The following is an 18148-nucleotide window of genomic DNA, read 5'->3' as shown; positions in this document are numbered from 1 at the left end:
ATTCTCATCTCACTTAGAAGGAAGCTATGAAAGTGAAAGCTTTTCAACAATTCTGAATAGCATCTATTTAACATGTTTGCTCTCTTCCAAGGAGGAAGAACAAACTGCATGACATGGCACTGGAATTGATCCTACCATTATTCTCTTAACATTGATTGGTGGCAGGGGGCGGGGGGCGGTCTATAGGCTTCGAAATGATGCTCAAAGAATAATATGCTAAGTTCCTCTTCGTAGAAAGCACATTTGGCATACTGAGGTTGCACGTTCTGTACTTGAATTTATCTCCAATAAATGTGATTTTGGATGTAGAGAACTATTAATGCTTCAGATTGTTGCCAAACATAATATGAAGAACCACTTACTCAGACACCTGATCTTTTAGAATGCAGCATCGTTTGTAACAATTTTAACGCTAACTAAGTACACTTTGATGAGACAGCATTTAATAAAATGCTCATTAATTTCATCATTAGCAAGGGTATGCTAAGAAGTAAGCCAGTTTCTTATGTCACGCCCAATTAGCATCCCATGCTAGTAATCCCATTAGTATTGTTGAATTCACTAATGGAAAACCTAATGGGCATGGTACCAGGGCACATTAATTGGGCACGACACCAGTTCTGGTTTTAATTATTAAACTGCGATAATGAAATGTGTGTTTGTAAAATATTTAAATGTTGAAATAGGGTTGAAGAAAATAAAGACCATGCAGAGAAAAAGAGAGAAGGAAAGCCAGCCTATGAATATTCAAGGGCTAGAAAATGGACTCACCAAATGGCCGTTTTTTTCTAGCCGATCGAGTTGTCTCTAAAAGTTGGGATATTGTCCGTGAGAGAAGCAACCCATTCATACCCATGGGAAGTTAAAAGCTGTTTTTTGGTGATATGAAATGCTGTGTGTCATCCGTGTTGTCACACACTCTGTGAGGCCTGACAGGAGCCAATTAAAAGTGTAGAATGGACATGTTATGTTGCTGAAGCTATTTTAGGGAAATCTAAAGAGAAATCTTTTAAATGGTATGATTAACATTGTGCTGTCTGTGATATAACTCTTCAGCCATATTATATTAGATAACTGTCAGTTTTCTCTTTTTGAAAAATGTTATACCAAAATAAGTAGTTTTGTGAAACGTTCCAAGTAATTAAGAAAATATTTTAATAATATTTTATCCAGTCTTATTTGGGGTTTTTAAAATTTGTTATTGATTAAAGTTAATTAGTGCTAAGAAAATCAACTTTATTAAGAAAGAAAGGAAAGAAATAATTTTGTTTTTCCTTTAGAAGGTTTAGAATACTTTTCTGGTTGTTTCTTCTTTAATAGTAATAGTATTAAATGATAATGGTAATAAAGTTGGAATGTCTTTTAGTCTTATTTGCTCATTCACACTAAAAGGAATACCATTGTGTTAATCATAATATACTAAAAAGGTGTTCATTTGGCTGCAGTGTGCTGAGATAGGTAGTTCTTTTTTGTTCTTTTTTTACCCTCACTTTCTTTTTGAGAATCTCTCTTCTTGGTAACTGCCATTTCCTTGTATACACTTAGGAATTCATTTTTAACTATGATACCGTTATTGTAGGTACAAGAATAATTGCTTTATTTCAGACTGTGAAGCATTAAGCATGAAGTTTAGCCACAGCAGTTATGGTCAGTTTTTGAATAACTGGCTAATTTTTAAAGTTACTGCATTCCTCACTAATAGTGTAAGGTAGGTGAGAAAAACTGACTTGCCAGACATTTCCCTGTCTTAAAAACTATATTGACTGAATAGTATTTTATTAGTTTCAAGTTCTTGTGTTTTTTATATTTCTGACAAAAATTAAAATATGTTTTAAAATAGAAAATGTATGACCTTTCTGATGAACATACGTCATCAAAATGCACGTGCAGAACAGGGAGAACAATGGGCGGAAGTTGAGACCACTAAATGAACAACGATAAAAAAAAAGATTATATTCAACATAAAAGAAATGCAGGTGTGCTTGTGAGAAAGCCTTATTCCAAAGAGGGTTTCTTTTCAGATTTGAGCCCAGTGGCGGTCACAGAAGCGCATCCCGGGGGAGCCCGAGTGACGTCAGACATGGGCGTTGATTCCGAGTTCTGAGTGAAGCTCACCTGCATCAGCATCGTGTCAGGATGCGTGTGCGTGCGCGTGCACGTGTGCACCTACATTGGGGCGTGTCGTCATTCACCTCTTCATCCCCTTCAGGGCTCTTCAGTGGAAGTGACCACAACTAACGATGGCGGCAGACAATACAGCGATGGCAGGTGGCACGACGTGATTGCTGTTCGGCATCAGGCTTCCGGCCGGATCACGCTGGATGGGCGGTACACAGGTACGGACTGCCGGGTCGGTACCGACGGTTCTGTTGCTATGCTCAGGGCGCCGTACTTTTCCATTACCTGTGTTTTTCTACCTCTTCTTTCACCTTTTTCTCCACTCAGTCACATCTAAACCGCTGTTGAGTTTACCTTCAGTTGCGCCTAGAATGGAGTCTGGCAAGTGTGTGCTCCTCTGTACAGGGTTTCTGTAAAGAAAAAACGAGACAAAGTCATCCGTAGCAATTTTGTATCTTGTACATTTCTGTACAATTTGAAAGGGCTTGTACTTATGTTCCCTCATGTCACTTTTGACTTCCAGAGGACAAATAAAATAAAGTAAAGCAATTATTGTATGCTTTTCAGAGGACCTGAGGCCCAGTAAAGGTAAATAATTTCTCCCAATTGAGCAGTTGGTAGGCAGCATTCTTGGGGCACACAAATACCCTGTCTTTGCAAATCTAAGTTTAGTGTTCTTCCCATCCCACCCTACCTGTCGTTGTGCAATTATAAAAGTTACATTTTTTGCATGATAATGTAGGCTTTTATTAATTTATTCAGGAAATATGTAATTGAAATGAGCACCTACTGTGTGCCAGCCATTGCTCTAGGAATTCTGGACACAAAGGGCAAAATGGACATTCTAGGTGGGGGGAAGGGCAGGAGACAGAATAACTAAATGTGGAATAAGTATCAGGCACATTATGAGACTAATAAAACGGGGTAAGAGGGAATGGGGCGTGAGAGTGTGTGTGTTGGGGAGGGAATGCTTTGCTTTTATAAAAGGCTGTGAGAGACGGCCACCCTGATATGGCGACGCGTGAGCAGAGACTAAAGGGGGTAACGGGGTAAACCAGGACAGCGTTCAGCAGAAGGGTGTTTCGAGCCAAGCAGACAGTAGGCGTCAGGGACCCGAGGTGAGGCCATACCACACATGGCATGTCTAGGACCAACAAGGAGGTCAGTTTAGGAAAGGGGGTGAAGGGCCGGTGGCAGCCTGTGAGACCAGACAGACCAGGCCTGTAGGAAAGAGGACGCCATTGGAGGATTCTGAGAGAGGAGTGACATGAAATGACTTCTTTCTCTAAAAGCCACACTCCGGCTGCTCTGATGAGAATACGTTTTATGAGAACAAGGCTAGAAGCATGGAGACACATGAATAGGCTTCTGCAATAATTTTAAAATACTGGCAAAAAAATGATAGTTTTGTGAAACAGGTAAGTCATTTGGATATAAAGAGAAATCTGGAGATATTGTAAATGTTACATTGAAAAGATTTGATTGCAGTAGACCAGGCAAACTACCACCTGTGGGCCAATTCAAGCTCAAGCGTGTTTTTATAAAGTTTTACTGAAACACAACTATCTATTTGTTATGTATTGTCTGTGGCTGCTTGGGCCTGTACAGCCTGAAAAGCCTAAAATACATTCTCCCTGGCCCTTCACTGGCAGTTTGCTGCCCCTTGATGTAAAGCATGACGCTAGGTTTGGGGTCAGGGCCACTGAAAGAAGGCAGATGTCGTAACTAAGATGCACCAAACATCGGGACAAACAAATTGGGAGAGGGGCTCAGAGTTCAGTTTGAGCAAGTCAAGTCTTCGCTCCCCATGAGGCAATCGAGGGGTGAGACCCAGCAAGTTGCCACACTTGCACGTCTGAGTTCAGGGAGGTAGATTTGCAGACTAGAGATGCAAACTGGAGTTGTCGGCTAAGATGGTATTTAAAGCCAAGGAACCAGATATCCACGGGGCTCATTACAGTGGCTCGGGCTCTGAAAAGAAAATGTCCCCTCTTCCCAAAGAAGAATGGAATTAGATAGAAATCTTAACAGGAGATTTGCACTCTACTGCAACAGAGGCAGGGACCTGGGCCCGTCCTGGGCTCTGGCCCTGGTGGCTTGCACAGGTGCCCAGCCATCTGTTTACCCCTCTGGAGAACGAAGGGCCTTGTCATGGGTGGAGAAGACAATCAGAGAAGGGGAGGCCTGGGCCGCTGCAACATCACAATGTCAGGGGCAATGAGGGAGAATCCATGGAGAAAAATTAAGCGGAGCAGGCACTACGGTGAGAGGAGGGCACTACGGTGAGACAGAGTGATGCCCCAAAGCCCAGGGAGGGGTTTACTCACTTCCTAAATGAGTAGGAAAAGATAGCTCTGCTGACGCTGGGCTTCGCCTCCCTAGGCTCCTCTGGGCCCCGGAACGGCAGCAGCATCATCGGGGAGAACACGGGCGTGTTCGTGGGCGGCCTGCCGCGGGGCTACGCCATCCGGAGGGGGCATCCCGGTGAGTCTGCGCAAGGTCGAGGGTGTGGAGGTTGTCCCCAGTGCTTAGAATAGCATCAAATGGCATTACTTCAAAGTAGGAGTAATAGTGTTATTTTCTATCTCACGCTGTATTTATTTCCTCTAGCCACATGTCCAAATTTTCCCTTAGGTCTCTTCTTTTCTAAAGGAACCTTGCATGAACTCACACTGAAAATCTTAGTGACCAGTTCGTGATACGTAAACATTTATTAAACTTTTGCTTAAATGAATTATGGTATTTTAGCATTGTATGTCAAATTTTTTTTTGAGATTTTAAATTGAACATAAAACAACACGCAAATGGAAAACTAGGAGCTTGATTTTCAGTTTAAATTGGGTGAAGAAAGTTTGCCGAGTAGAGACCAGGCTGCTTGAAAGGCAGTAACTAACTCACCCAGTCGCGGGATACGCACAGGTGAATAACACGGGGCCTTTGCTGCGACAGAAGGGGCAGACACGTCAAGAGATGATCCCGCCTTATGCCATGAGTGCTGTAGTTGGGGCAGAGACCAAGTGATTCCTCTGTTTTAGGAGAATAGAACAAAACCTGTGAAACTAATAAAACGAATGTGAGTGAAATTAACCTTAGGCAGGAAAAAAAGCCCTTCCTAGAAATGAGAGTAAAGTATTGATTGACTTGTATAATAGACCAGTTTATTAAGATGAGGGGACTAAACTGGATAGATTTAATAGAAATACATCCTTCAAATGTTACTTTTATAAATGTGATAGCACGTTTATTTTTAAGACCAGTGGCAGATGAAACATCCTTGTTAGGTCAAAAGCCATTATTCTTGCTAGTACTATAAAACCAAGTTTTATTTTGCTTTAACATCTGCTTCTGTGTATATGATGGGTCTGAACCAGGGCTAAACATTATAATTGTTAGCACTTAGCATAGCTGGTGGTGTTGTGTTTACATGAATCATTAAGGTTTTGTAATAAATAGGTAGAGAGAGCTATTGCCTGTTTCTTATCATTGCACATAAATTAATTGCTTGAAAAGAATTTTCAAAAGCTGTGTTTCTTGGTATCTATTAACTCCTGCAGACATAATCCGCAAGGGCTTTGTGGGCTGCCTCAGGGACGTGTATTTTATGAAGAGGTACAGTCCCTCCGCTCTCTGGGAGCCACTGGTTTGGCAGAATTCTGAAGAGCAACTCAACGTGCACAATGTCTGGGAAGGGTGCCCCTCTTCCTTACAGGGGGGCGCCCAGTTCCTAGGAGCAGGTAAGGTTCTCAAGCAGCTGCGGGGCATTGCTTAGCACTCCTGTTCTGTCCTTGGCGCCATTTAATCTCTCCTGTCCAGTTGCGTTGACCCCTTATGAATACCTAGTTATGCCATGATGCCCATCAATATATGCTCGAAGTTTGAGTGCATAATATAAATTGTAAGACACGTGAATATACGCATATAATCATGAGTAAGCTTTGTGGTGGCCCAAAGCAGCTCCCAGTTTACATGTGCTAGTGTCAGAAATGTCCATTTGGAAGTCAGTTGTTTTACTTAGAATAAAACTTACTAGAAATGTGTTTCAGAGGAACTACCAGGTTAATCCGCAAATACCTATGTATTTTATTACGTAGACAGACACTATTTCTCAGCGTAAAATTTCAGCTTCATGATGGGGGAAGTAGGTCACTGAAGGAGAGCTAGGGAGTGGGACCGCCCTCACTGCCATTTCCCCAAAGGCTGTGGCAGAGGTGGCGTGGTGTCCCCTGCCCGTCCCCACCTACAGCTTCTGCCTGGCAGCCCTCCAGGAAATGGGGATGGGGACGGGGAAAGGAACATGGCGGTCTGGTGGGCATGCCTTGTTCTTCAAATAAAGATCCACCTTTGCCTCCTGCCTTTGTAACAAAGTTGGTCAGTTATTAAGTTGCTTAAACTACATTCAGAATAGAAAGCTCCATGATCTCATAATCTGTACACTTTTTCATTGCTCTTTCTCATCGGCATTTTCAGAGTTTTTCTGAAATCAATGCAAATGCTTATTGCTAATACTTAATGTAAATCAGTAAAAGCCTTAGTTGTATCCATGATTTAGACAATAAATTGCTTCCTCTTAAAAAGTATGTCAGCTTCATTCTGTCACTTCTGTACAATTAAAAGGGGGATTTCTTAATATTGAATCGCACCTTCTTTTGTGAGAGACGCACGCAAGGCTATTAGTACATGCCCCAAGGGCGTCTTACAACACGCATACGAAGCTGGCTTTCCACACGCTCATGTGTACATATTCTTTCCTTTAAAGGGTTCCTGGAACTTTATCCAGACGTGTTTCGTGGCGGACTGGACTTTGAGATTTCCTTTACATTCAGAACAGACCAGTTGAATGGATTGCTTCTTTTCATTTACAACAAAGATGGACCTGATTTTCTTGCTGTATGTTAATTAATTTAATTAAATTTACTTTGCAGTGTCAGATCCCACTTTAAAATAAATAAACCAGAAGCTCACGTTATACTAAATTGGGGTTTCTTCTCCAATTTATTTATGTTTTTATATTTTTCCCCCAAGTAATTTTCAGTGTTGGAGTCCTATGAAGCATTTTGTATTTTAGGATCATGATGATTTTTTTAAATGACTATTATTGCCAAGAAAATTATAATTTTAACACAACGGTATAAGGGATTAAAATCCATTTTACTATAATAGTATAAAAGTGCAGTGAACATTCATGAGCCTAGCACCCAACCCAAGAATTAAAATAGTATCCATTTTTTTCTACCTACCTCTAGGGTCCCTCCTAACCCACTGCCTTGTCTCCCTCCAGAGCGTACATAATCAAAATTTTGTGTTTATTATCATCTGGCGTGCATATACTTTGAATACCATGTATTAATGCCCAAAAATTCACTTTTGACATTGAGAAAAGTAGTATTATACTCTTATTTCCCCAAGTACTAGTTGCCCCAGATTTTCATGAAATCCTCTGGCTTCTCCAAGATCATTGTCACCTTAAATAGATTTACTCTACTTTCCCTGAAAACATTGGCCTTAACCAAAGATTCTGTATTCTTTTCCTTTCTCACTCTGTTTACACTAACTGCATGATTTCATTGATCTCATCATGAACTTTTTCCATTTTACTGGCCTGTCTTTATGTTCCACTGCCTCAAGAACACTTCATTCTGGATGTCTTACAGGCATTCAGAACTCTTTAGGCTTAAAATTGAACTCACCCCTCTTCCTGATAAAAACAACAATAGGCAGTCTTTCTTTCTAATGCTTTCCTTATCATGATGGTGGTAGAACACACACCAGCAAGACAGAGCGTGTGTGACCTTGGCTGACTTCATTCTTGGAACACATTCAGCTGTTTGCCAGATACCCACACGGTTGCTTTTTAAAATCACACCTTAGATTGAATTTTCACTATTATTATTATTATCCTTATTTTAATCACTCTCATCATTTTTTTCTAAAATTTTAGTGATTCCCTAATCGGTTTGTTTTCCCTTCAGTTCTAGCCCACCTTTTATTTTCAGTGTGTACTTGCTACGACTGGGAGGGCGAACTGTTAACTAAGATAATAGTGGCCAGAATGTGGGTGTTGCTGGCAAAACAGACAAGAGAAAGGTGAACGTTTTTCTTTATCACTCAAATTCTTCCAAAATCTTGCTTCTGCATAACTGGCAGGTCTTTTCGTAACCTCCCCCCCATCTAATGAACTTGTACAAGTCCACGTGCCATTGAATGTGTCAGCCCCCTGCTTGGGTGAGCCTCCGCGGTTCTTACATACGTGTGCGTCAGACCTTGCCCACCTCCCTGGAAGCTCTCGCGTTGCATCCTGCCCTAGTGCCACTTCACATGCTTGCCTTTGCTATGAGTGTGACTGTGGAGAAGAGCGTTTACTTCAGAGCAGCAAGTCCGTGGAACATGGCAAGAGTTTCAATATTTATTGGATGAATGAGTAGATAAATGAATAACTGCTTACCTGATGTGCTTCACAAAGATATATTTACTTGGCAAAAATAATCATCTTTATCTGGCCTTGTTTGTTTCATTAGATAGGATTGACCTCAAATTTTTAAGTATCCTGCGGTTGCTGATTTGATTTCTAACCAAATAAAAACATAGTAGGTAAAATAATCACGAACGGTTGTGAAGGAAAACATATTGGAGGCATTTCTTTTGTCGTGAAAATTTGGGCAAGATACGCTTGTACTGGAAAACGACACCTTAATCTAAAAGGAAACACGGAGAAGCATTTATGTTAGTTAGAGATCTAGAATTAAAACTGAAATAGTGAATCAAAATACATCTTAAAATTTTGAAATTGAGTTCACCAACCAGTTAAAATAAGCTTAATCAAGGCTGGCATTTCATTTCTTACTGTTTTGCCATATTTTTCCCCCAAATTAAATTGATATATGAAATACTATTTGCTCATTTTCTAAGATCTCAAAAATAGCAGTACAAACTATTCTTCTCTTCAGTCACTTATGCTAGTGTTTAATCTCTATCTATGTTTTTACCCCCCAAAAAAGGTCCTGCCGACATCGTATTGTATCATATCATATAATCATTACTGGGTATAAATTTATTTGACCCAATACAAAATTCCTCATGTCAGTCATAAGCCTGCAAAGTACCTCATTGTGTGTGGCTCCAGTTTGGCTTAGGACAAAGTGGAATATTTTTATAGAATGCTTTCAGGGACATTTCTTGCTTTTCTTCAAGCAATTGGCCTTCTGCTTGCCCCCAAACTGCCACTCTGAAGTCTTCTTCCATCTGTGTTCTTTCTCACTATGCGATGCAGGTGGAACTGAAGAGTGGACTTCTGAGCCTCCGGTTAAACACCAGTCTTACTTTCACCCGCGTGGACCTGTGGCTGGGGCTGTCCTACTGCCGTGGAAAGTGGAATAAGGTGATCGTTCAGAAGGAAGGTCCCGTGGTCTCAGCAAGTGTGAATGAGCTGATGGAGCGTGTGTCTGAGTCCAGAGCCCAGCCGCTGACCGTGAATTCCCCCATCTACGTGGGAGGAGCCCCATCGTGGCTGCAGGACTCTTACAAACACCTGAGTTTGGAACCAGGTAAGCACCACCTGGAGGAATCCCCAAAGCATGACAGCCCTGGTCTCAGCCAGGTTTTGGGGGTCCTTTGTGTCAAGGGAAAAGAGTCAGGCTGCAAACAACATCCACCCACCCCTTTATTGCAAAATGTTAAGCTCTTAAAGAAAAAATGACCACTTCTTGAAATAGTTTTATATGTTGCCCGTAAGAGTGTGCCCTCATACATAATCAGTATATTTACAAATGCATTGCCTATTTATTAATCAGTTCATTTATTCTAATATGTCAAATTGTGTATTTATAATCAATATATTTATTCTATTATGTCTTCATAAAATTTTATTGTAACTAATACACGGTACATTGGTATGGCTCACATGTTTTCCTTGAAAACACATGTGGTTCTGGTTCTTTTGAATACTGATCACTGTATTTACAGACTAAAAAAATAAGTTAGGTTGGTGTGCACAACTAGAAAAAAATGCCATTCAGCTACCTAGAAAATAACTAGGGTTTTTTTCTGACTTAAATGCTAATTGTCTCCATGCATTTCAATGGTGCTCCCATGCAACAGAGCGCACAAGAGGCGGTTTAGCTGAATTTCAAACATACTTGTGAAAAATCTCTCATTGATTCTTAATAACCATGAGGGAAACAAATGTTCATGAGTGTGTGCATCATAACTAAAGCAACTTTTAACCCATGTCATGGGTTTTAACATAATCAGAGGAAAAAATAACTCACGTAACTGATAGTATTTAACTCATATAGTGAGTGAACACAATTACAGAAACTACTAATTTTAAAAAGCTAACCATGACTGAGTGCGTTCTGTGTGCCAGGCATGGTTCAGAGAGCTGTACCTTAGAGGGAGGGAGCTCTTCCTAACAAGCCTGCGAGTGAGGTGGTGGTGTCTGTAGCCCCATTTCCCAGGTGAGGAACCCGAAGAGCAGAGAGGAAAGTCATTTGCCCAGGGTCACAGGGCAGGTAGCAGATACACAGCAAGCCCACCGGTCAGGCTTCCTGGTGTCAGAGTCCACTTTCTTACAAGAAACGTTCTCTGTATGGACCGGGGCCAACGGTCCTGCTCTGTAAAGTGGGGGAGCAGCTTGGGGAGCAGCGTGCTCCCACGCAGAAAATGCTCTCTGCGTGTTCCACAGTCTGTGCTCTGTGAATGGGTAAAATGTCCATGAAGCAGTTTTTGCCTATTTGGTGAGTACATAAAGATTTAAATGCCTCTGAATGGAAAATATATGGCATGCTCTAAGAAGACTTGTAGAAGGGTACGAGTGAGGAGTTAATGAATATCTGAGGTGGAAGACAGTAATGACATTTTCAAGGCACTTAACGTGTAACAGAAGCTGGAAATATTACATTCATATAAAGGCTTCTCCTGATTTTCAGGTTTCAGAGGTTAGAAAGAGCTTGAAAACCCTTTATATGAGCAAGATTCCTTGACCTTATTTACCTCTAGGGGGAAAATGCCTGCCTATCAAGAGCTATGCTTCCCAACAGCCATCGCCACAGTGGCCCTAGAGGCGTGGCCTAAACTGGAAGGGTAATAATATAAGGCTAGAAGTTTAAAACATCAGCATGGGCCCCAGGGGAAGAATTTAATCTACACTATGACTAAATCTGTAATACTGAAAGGCATTTTATTGATGGGTAATACTCAATTTTTATCATTGCACTGTCAGCCACATCATTGGTTCTCCAACCACTGATAAAATATGAAGTGTGGTAGCTGGGACACAGTAAGAACTCCATACAATTAGCTGCTGCTATTATTATTATCCAAGATACATTGGAATTCCCTGGAAATGTTACTAAAAATGCTTATGTTATGACACTGCTCCCTGTGATTCGAGCTCAGATGCTTTGTGTGATACTGATCTTTATAAGTAACTACATGTTCTATACAGAGATCGGGAAAATACCCACCATGTAGAGGTGCTGTGTACGTGAAGTATTTAAATTGCGATTCAAATTAATCCTGTTCATGTACTGTATTTTTAGTCCATTATCAACATTCTTAAAACTCTTCTTACGCTTTTCAATTAGCACCTCTTTTCAGAGGCTCTATTTTGTGGTCATATTAGGCCTCTTTTTTTTCTTCCCCCCTTCTCCATTGATGTTATGTTCCTTTGAATCAAATGCAAATTAATATTTCTCTGTGTTTTTGGAATGCTGGGCACCATATTTGCTGAAGATGTACCAGCTCAGGTCCTGTAGCTTAGGGCGTGCTGCCTAGAACCATCACGTGGGACTGGTGCCGACCCCAGGTTGGAAGTGAGGTGACGGCACGGCGCAGGGTGGCCTCAGGTTCCGTTCTGTGGAGGGCGCAGGCGTGGGGCCGATGCCAGCCTTCCTCCAGGCCAAGAGCCCGGGGTTGGACTGCTTCCCTCAGAAGGGCCACCGGCTGAATTGTCAAGCCGGAGTTCTGGGCCACCTTTTAATTATTTGGAGGCCTAGGGGCGGGGATAGGAGTGGGAAGGTTGGTTTGTTCATCTGTTTGTATTTGATTCTCACAAAGGCAGGGAAGCAAGAAAAGGAGGAATCTACTCTCCTCCCACAAGCAGGCCCTCGCTCCTCTTATCCTCACACCCCATTCAAATTTGGAAGGAAGCCAGGGGGTATTCCCGGTGGGGCTGTTTCTCAGGGTACAGGCTCTTCTCGGCTCTGACTGCCCTGAGGGGAGCCCAGCGAGCCCCACGCTCACGCTCCTGTGCCTTTACCTCTGGGGTCCGCGGACGGAGCGCGGCTTCCCAGTGAGACCTCACAGACTTCCCGCTGTGACTCCAGGCCATTTTCTCTGTCTCCACAGTGAGGGAAGATGCTGTCTGGGGCCTTCCCTAAACTGAAAATTGCATCCTGTAGAATAGTTTTTAAGACTTTTTTCCTTAAAATTTTAAAAATCATGCAGAAATCAACAAAGTCTTACCATATGAACCATTTTTAGGTGTGCGGTTCTGTGGGATCAAGTGCACACATGTCACTGTGCAGCCCTCCCCGCCATCTGCCTCCGGGATTCTTTCTGTCTGCAAACTGCAGCTCCATGCCCCTTACACAGGAGCGAGACGCTTCTCACAGCAGCACCTCGGTGTTTGCCAAAGCTGCCTGTCCACCGTCGGTGTTTTGTTGGTAGACAGGGTACAGAGAAGTTAGGCGATTCAGCTCCATGCCGTCGGAAGGTTACTGGTGAAGAAATTAGAATTCTTAGCTTTTGAATATTCAAGCAGATGCTTTGTTGAGCTTCATTCCTTTTAGTTCAATTCACCCAACTTATTGAGTGTCTACTGTGTGTTCAGGATAGACTAGTGGTATTGATTGGTCGGGCCTAAAAGAAGGCAGATAATAGCAAAGGCTTTTAAAAGGAAAGAGGCTGCTACTGAATGTGTTTGGAGACATAAGAAGACATATAAATGCTGAAGAGAACAGTATGGTCGCTGTTACTATTACATTATTTTACTGTTCAGCATTTGCTTGATGTTTTATTTCTACTTTCTGTTGAGGCGCCTTAATCCTGGAAAGACCTAATCACATGCTCAGGGCCTTTTGAACTTGACAGAGCTTTGTCCAGAGTGTGCGTGAGTGCGCGCGCGCACGCAGACTACAACAGTCCCAAACGCAATCTGCCCATTTCCTCTTCTACCACTTTGCGCAGTTTTCTGAGCAGAGGACTGACTGCCAGACCTCGTGAGGCCGATCTCTGTTGACACAGACTAGCGTGGGATCAGAGCCGCTGTGCGTCCCTGGCTGGCTGGCTGGCTGGCTGGCCGGCTGGCCGGCTGCCCCATGGCCTTCCCCATCCGTTTCCTCTGTGTTCTGTGTTCAAGCTCACAGGCCTGAGCTGCACCACGGTCATGCTAGAGTCAGCCGTGCCGACGGCACATCTAACAACACCTCAGGTGTTGCCCTTGCCGCGCTCAGTCCTGGCCGTGCTAACATAAACCCCACTGCAGCACCGCTTCATGGACTCCCGGTTCTGGAGCTCCATGACAGTGGCCACGCACAGCCGCAGCCCCTCTGTCTGTGGCTGCGACTGGCACTTAGTTCTGTGCCCCTGAAGTGATGACTGCGGAGTTCATGGCAGTGTTGCAGGATTCTAGGGTATTTTGAAGCTCTACTCGCCCACCTGTTATCCTGCGTAATATCCTCTAAGGGCCTGTTTCCCCAGTGATCTTGTTGAATAATTTTTCTACTTCAAATATTTATTTTTTGACCCATAAACCTGGACTTCTGTAGGGAATTCCGTTTGTTAGAATTGTGGGTATGCGAATACCCCCTGCCATAATGTGGAATTGCCTAACTGTTGTCCCTGTGGCATATACGCAGTGAGAAAATGTGTGTAAGAAACACTTTCAGATGAATAGAAGTCAGTTGAATTATACTCATCAGCTTATTTTTTTTTCAAAATAACACAATTATTTCCTTGTGACAACTTAGCCTGATAAAAAGCAAGAGGAGGCATCAAGGATTTCCCAAAGGAGACTTGAAAGTTTAAAAATTGCTATCAAAAGCACCCCCTCCCCATGAAAACGCGCCGCAGAGGACAGGAGCGACGGTCACGAGTGGCCCCGGCCCGCCGCGTGATGCGGTCTCTCACCATTGCCAGGTTTCGGGGGCTGCGTGAAGGAGGTGGCGTTTGCACGGGGTGCTGCCGTTCACTTGGCGTCTGTGTCCAGCGGTGCTGTCAGAGTCAATCTGGACGGGTGCCTGTCAAGTGACAGTGCCGTTAACTGCAGGGGAAACGACTCCATCCTCGTGTACCAGGGAGGAGGGCAGCGCGTTCGTGAGCATGGCCTCCAGCCTTTCACAGGTAACACAGAGGCACTCGGTGTGGGCCGCTGCACGCCTGCACCGTGGGCCCTCCCCCACCCTCCCGCCCCCACCCAGGCCCACGGCTCGTCTGTGTGACTGACATTTTACTCCTTCTCCACCTCCTTTCCACCGAAGAATACCTGTATCGAGTGATAGCCTCACACGAAGGCGGTTCTGTCCGTAGTGATTGGAGTCGGGGACGAACCACAGGAGCAGGTAAGTATCCTTTATCTTCAAACATATCTGTGCCCATACATGCATGCGTTTGTGCGTCCATGTCTGTGCAGGTGAAGAAAGGGCAAGGCCCTCACTCTGAAGCAAGGGGTATGTTTGCAGGCTTGTGACAGAGATGCCTTGGCTGGCAGATGCATCTGCCGATGGCTCAAATCAGTGCTTTTGATTTTTCAAGCATTTAATAAGTATTGGCCCAGGCTTGATTCTTACCGCTGAGGATGCAGAAAGAAGTTGCACATGGTTTTAGGGATTTAATGGGCCTGTATCTACAGGAATAGAGCCAAGGTCAGGAGGCCTTCATGGACAGCAGAGACTCCAGGAAGCTACAGTCGGGATCACCGTTAAGTGGGGGTGGCGGCCCCTTGCCTCTATGCTGCAGAAGGAGCATGAAACCTGTGCCCTGGTTGGAGGCACGTGTCTTGTACCCCATCATGACAGATGTCTGCCATGGTGTTGACTTTAGGATCTTAGAATGACATCTCCCAGGATAGAAGTTGCTGATTGGTCTAATTTTTTTGAGTTAGCAGGGAGACAACTAGGAGCTAGATAGAATACTCGTCTCAGGCAACTGATTTGTAAATGCATTGAGCTTCTGACAGTGACCAAAACGTCTTTTTACAGAATGTCATCACAGGAAGGCATTCATCACAAAAAGTTTGGGGAATCCGTACCCTTCTAACCTTTTGGGTCAAATATCTGTCAGAAAGGCAAATACATTTCCATGATTGCCACTTAAATCTCTTATCCTGTGTCCTTAGCAAGTTACAATTCATCTAAAGATATGTTCTTCACTAAGATATTCTCTCTTACGTTTTATCAACAATGGGTTTCTAACCCAGGCATCTTTTGCAGAATCTTGTTAATGTAAAATATAATTAAATTCCAAGATGAGCTACTAACAATAATTTTCAAAGATCTCTGCCTCTCCGATTTTCCAGAACAGGACAGCTTGACACTTTTCCAGGATGACTTAAATTATCACGTTTGTAGGCAAGACAATGAATTGAATGTTCTCTTCAAATGTTATTATTCAACTTCAGCACTTGGAGCGAGCTCTGATATAAACCGTGCATTTGTTGCCGGCTTGTCCTCTGGCCTATTTCACACGCCTCTGCTTTGTTAACTGATACACTATAAAGCCTGCATTCAGTTTAATTCAGTAAACAGGTATGTAGAAAGTGCATTGCTTACATAGCTTAGTAGCCTCCATTTTGAAGACCGCTGAGAAAGGCTGCAAATAGGGCTCTGCATTTATAACAATGATCTGACCACAAAGGCTTAAGCCATAAATTCATATTTACAATCTGACCACAACACTGAGCAGCTACATGCTCCCAGGGGTGGGAGAATAATTGCACTATTTAATTATTTTTGAGTCAGTTTTGCTCTGTCCCCTATGAGAAGACCATCTGTTAGCCAGTCCTGTACTCTGCCCCGTACCACATTTCAGAACTAATAAAATCAGCATCGTTGCCGCTGTCCCTGTACTGGCAACTGGGCCGCTCGGCCCACAGGCTGTCCACGGGCGCCCACGGTGTTCTACCTGCAGAGACACTGGCTGTCCTCCTGGGGGCTTCCCCTCATCCTTTGTGCTCCCATTGTTTCCCGGGAAGCTGTCCTATCTCGCTGGTCTGAACAGTCAGGTCCGACCTGGGGGGCATCTGATGTGGGGAAACGGAGCACCCCTCCAGCACCCGGGCCCCAGCGCCCGCGAGCAGCCAGAGCAGGCCCGCCACCCATCATCCCGCCAGGGGCTTCCTTGGGCGTTTTCTCAGGGTCCCCGTGCCGTCAACCGCGATGGAGTTTCTACTCCTCAGCCCCTTGGGATTATGTAAGAACTAGTTAAAGGTATGGATTTTTAAAATAGTGGGGCACAGCTTGTAAGTGAGGGTGTGCAGTTGCTTTAAACGTCCTCGTTGCGTGTTAGTGTTTTGTGATGCTCTGAAGAAAGCGCCCTGGAAAGTGATTGTGTTGGACCTCGAGGCACAATCTTCTCTAACCTGGGAAAGCGTTTTGCGATGTATCGGTAAATCATAGCTGATAGAATTTTGATTTTGTAAAATTAATATGAAAACGATTGAATTTGGAGAATGAGATCAGGTGTTCAAGAACAATGCCATCACATTTGTGATATTTTTTGGCTAACACATTGAAGATATAAAAGTGTCAAACCACTGTGTATAATAACACACTAATTATCTTGCTTCGAAGGGGTCCATCATTACATCGTTTGAGCTTGTTCTCTGCCCACCATCCACCTCCTTCTTTATGAGTGATGTTTAAAACATGTCGGCTACATTAAATATTTTGGGAAAACCTGGACTAGACTTGAAAGAACGTTCTGTCGATGGAGTTTTGATGGTTTTGAAATACCACTTAAACCGAATGGCTCAAGATGTGCAGTCATATTAAATCAATGCTGAAAAGTTACAACTCTAATAAATTGTATTTATGCTAATGGTTGAGTCTGATTTACGGCGGCCATTAAAAGTGAAGAATGGGGCCGTAGTCTTCTCAGCACAGCCCTCTTCCCTATTTTCTCTTTCATCCTTGCGCAGCTCCACGGAGCATGCCGCCTCCCTCCGGAGTCCGCGGCATAAATGGGCACAGCGTGGACGTGACCTGGGATGAACCCGTTGCGGTGAGAGGTGTCATTGAGAAGTACCTCCTGAGAGCCTACCAGGAGGGGGGCATCCCCCGCCCACGCCGCACGCCCGCTGCCACGTTGGAGCTTGTCAACGCCAACGCCCGCACAGGTAACGGCGATGCCTTATCAGAGTAAATCTCACTCATTTTCTTTTTGTTTGATGTTAAGTAAAAGCAGCCTTCAAGGTCCGTCCCCCCCCCGCACAGATCTATTAATTATTCATCAATTTTTGCCTGATTAAAAACAGGAACCATCTAATGAGATGGGAGCCTGTATCCACCTCAGAGCAAAAGAAGAATTCTATAATATCATGGCTTTTACGCACAGTTTCATTACAGGGTTGCTAGTCTCTCTATCCCAGAAAGGCTAGTTCCCAGGTGATTGTACCCCTTCAGACTCTCTTGGCACCTCTAGTGATCCCGCGCGCACGTGCATCAGCAGCTCACCTATGCCGCCACACAGAAGTTTACTCCTTGGGGCCGGCCCAAGCTCGCAACACTATCGCTTATTGTAAAATTGTTGATTAAACTTAATCATGTCCAGGTGGAGGAGCATCAGAGCGCCAGGAGTTTGACGGGTGTACCAGTGGGTCGGTTTCTCACAGGCGGCCTACCGTGCGGCCCTGTTGGAGTGGGTTAGACTCATGCACACCACACACGCCCCCGACTCAAACTCGTGAACGCAGGTAGTAAGGCAGCAGTTTGTAGCTTCACAGCAGTTTATAAAGCACCTTTAAATGGAAAAGTCGAATTGAAGCTTTTGACCAAAAAAAGTAAAATGCATCAAAAAAGCTGATAGAAATTTTTTT

General features: G+C 43.7%; 1 protein-coding gene across 1 annotated transcript in view; it reads left to right on the top strand.

Moving 5' to 3' along the window:
• The window catches only part of USH2A (usherin), a 474416-nt gene that overhangs the window by 192495 nt on the left and 263773 nt on the right, over positions 1-18148 (top strand). Inside the window, 8 exon segments of the mRNA XM_054576584.1 lie at positions 2210-2336; positions 4501-4602; positions 5673-5852; positions 6875-7005; positions 9386-9659; positions 14254-14457; positions 14595-14675; positions 17252-17449. Of these exon segments, the coding sequence (XP_054432559.1) occupies positions 2210-2336; positions 4501-4602; positions 5673-5852; positions 6875-7005; positions 9386-9659; positions 14254-14457; positions 14595-14675; positions 17252-17449 (1297 nt within the window).

This window comes from Pteronotus mesoamericanus, unplaced genomic scaffold (assembly GCF_021234165.1).
Source record: "Pteronotus mesoamericanus isolate MK-2021 breed Mesoamerican mustached bat unplaced genomic scaffold, CSHL_Meso_final contig_347, whole genome shotgun sequence".
Lineage (NCBI taxonomy): Eukaryota > Metazoa > Chordata > Mammalia > Chiroptera > Mormoopidae > Pteronotus > Pteronotus mesoamericanus.
Note: the sequence above shows the minus strand (reverse complement) of the source record. Positions and strands in the feature narration are given on the sequence as shown.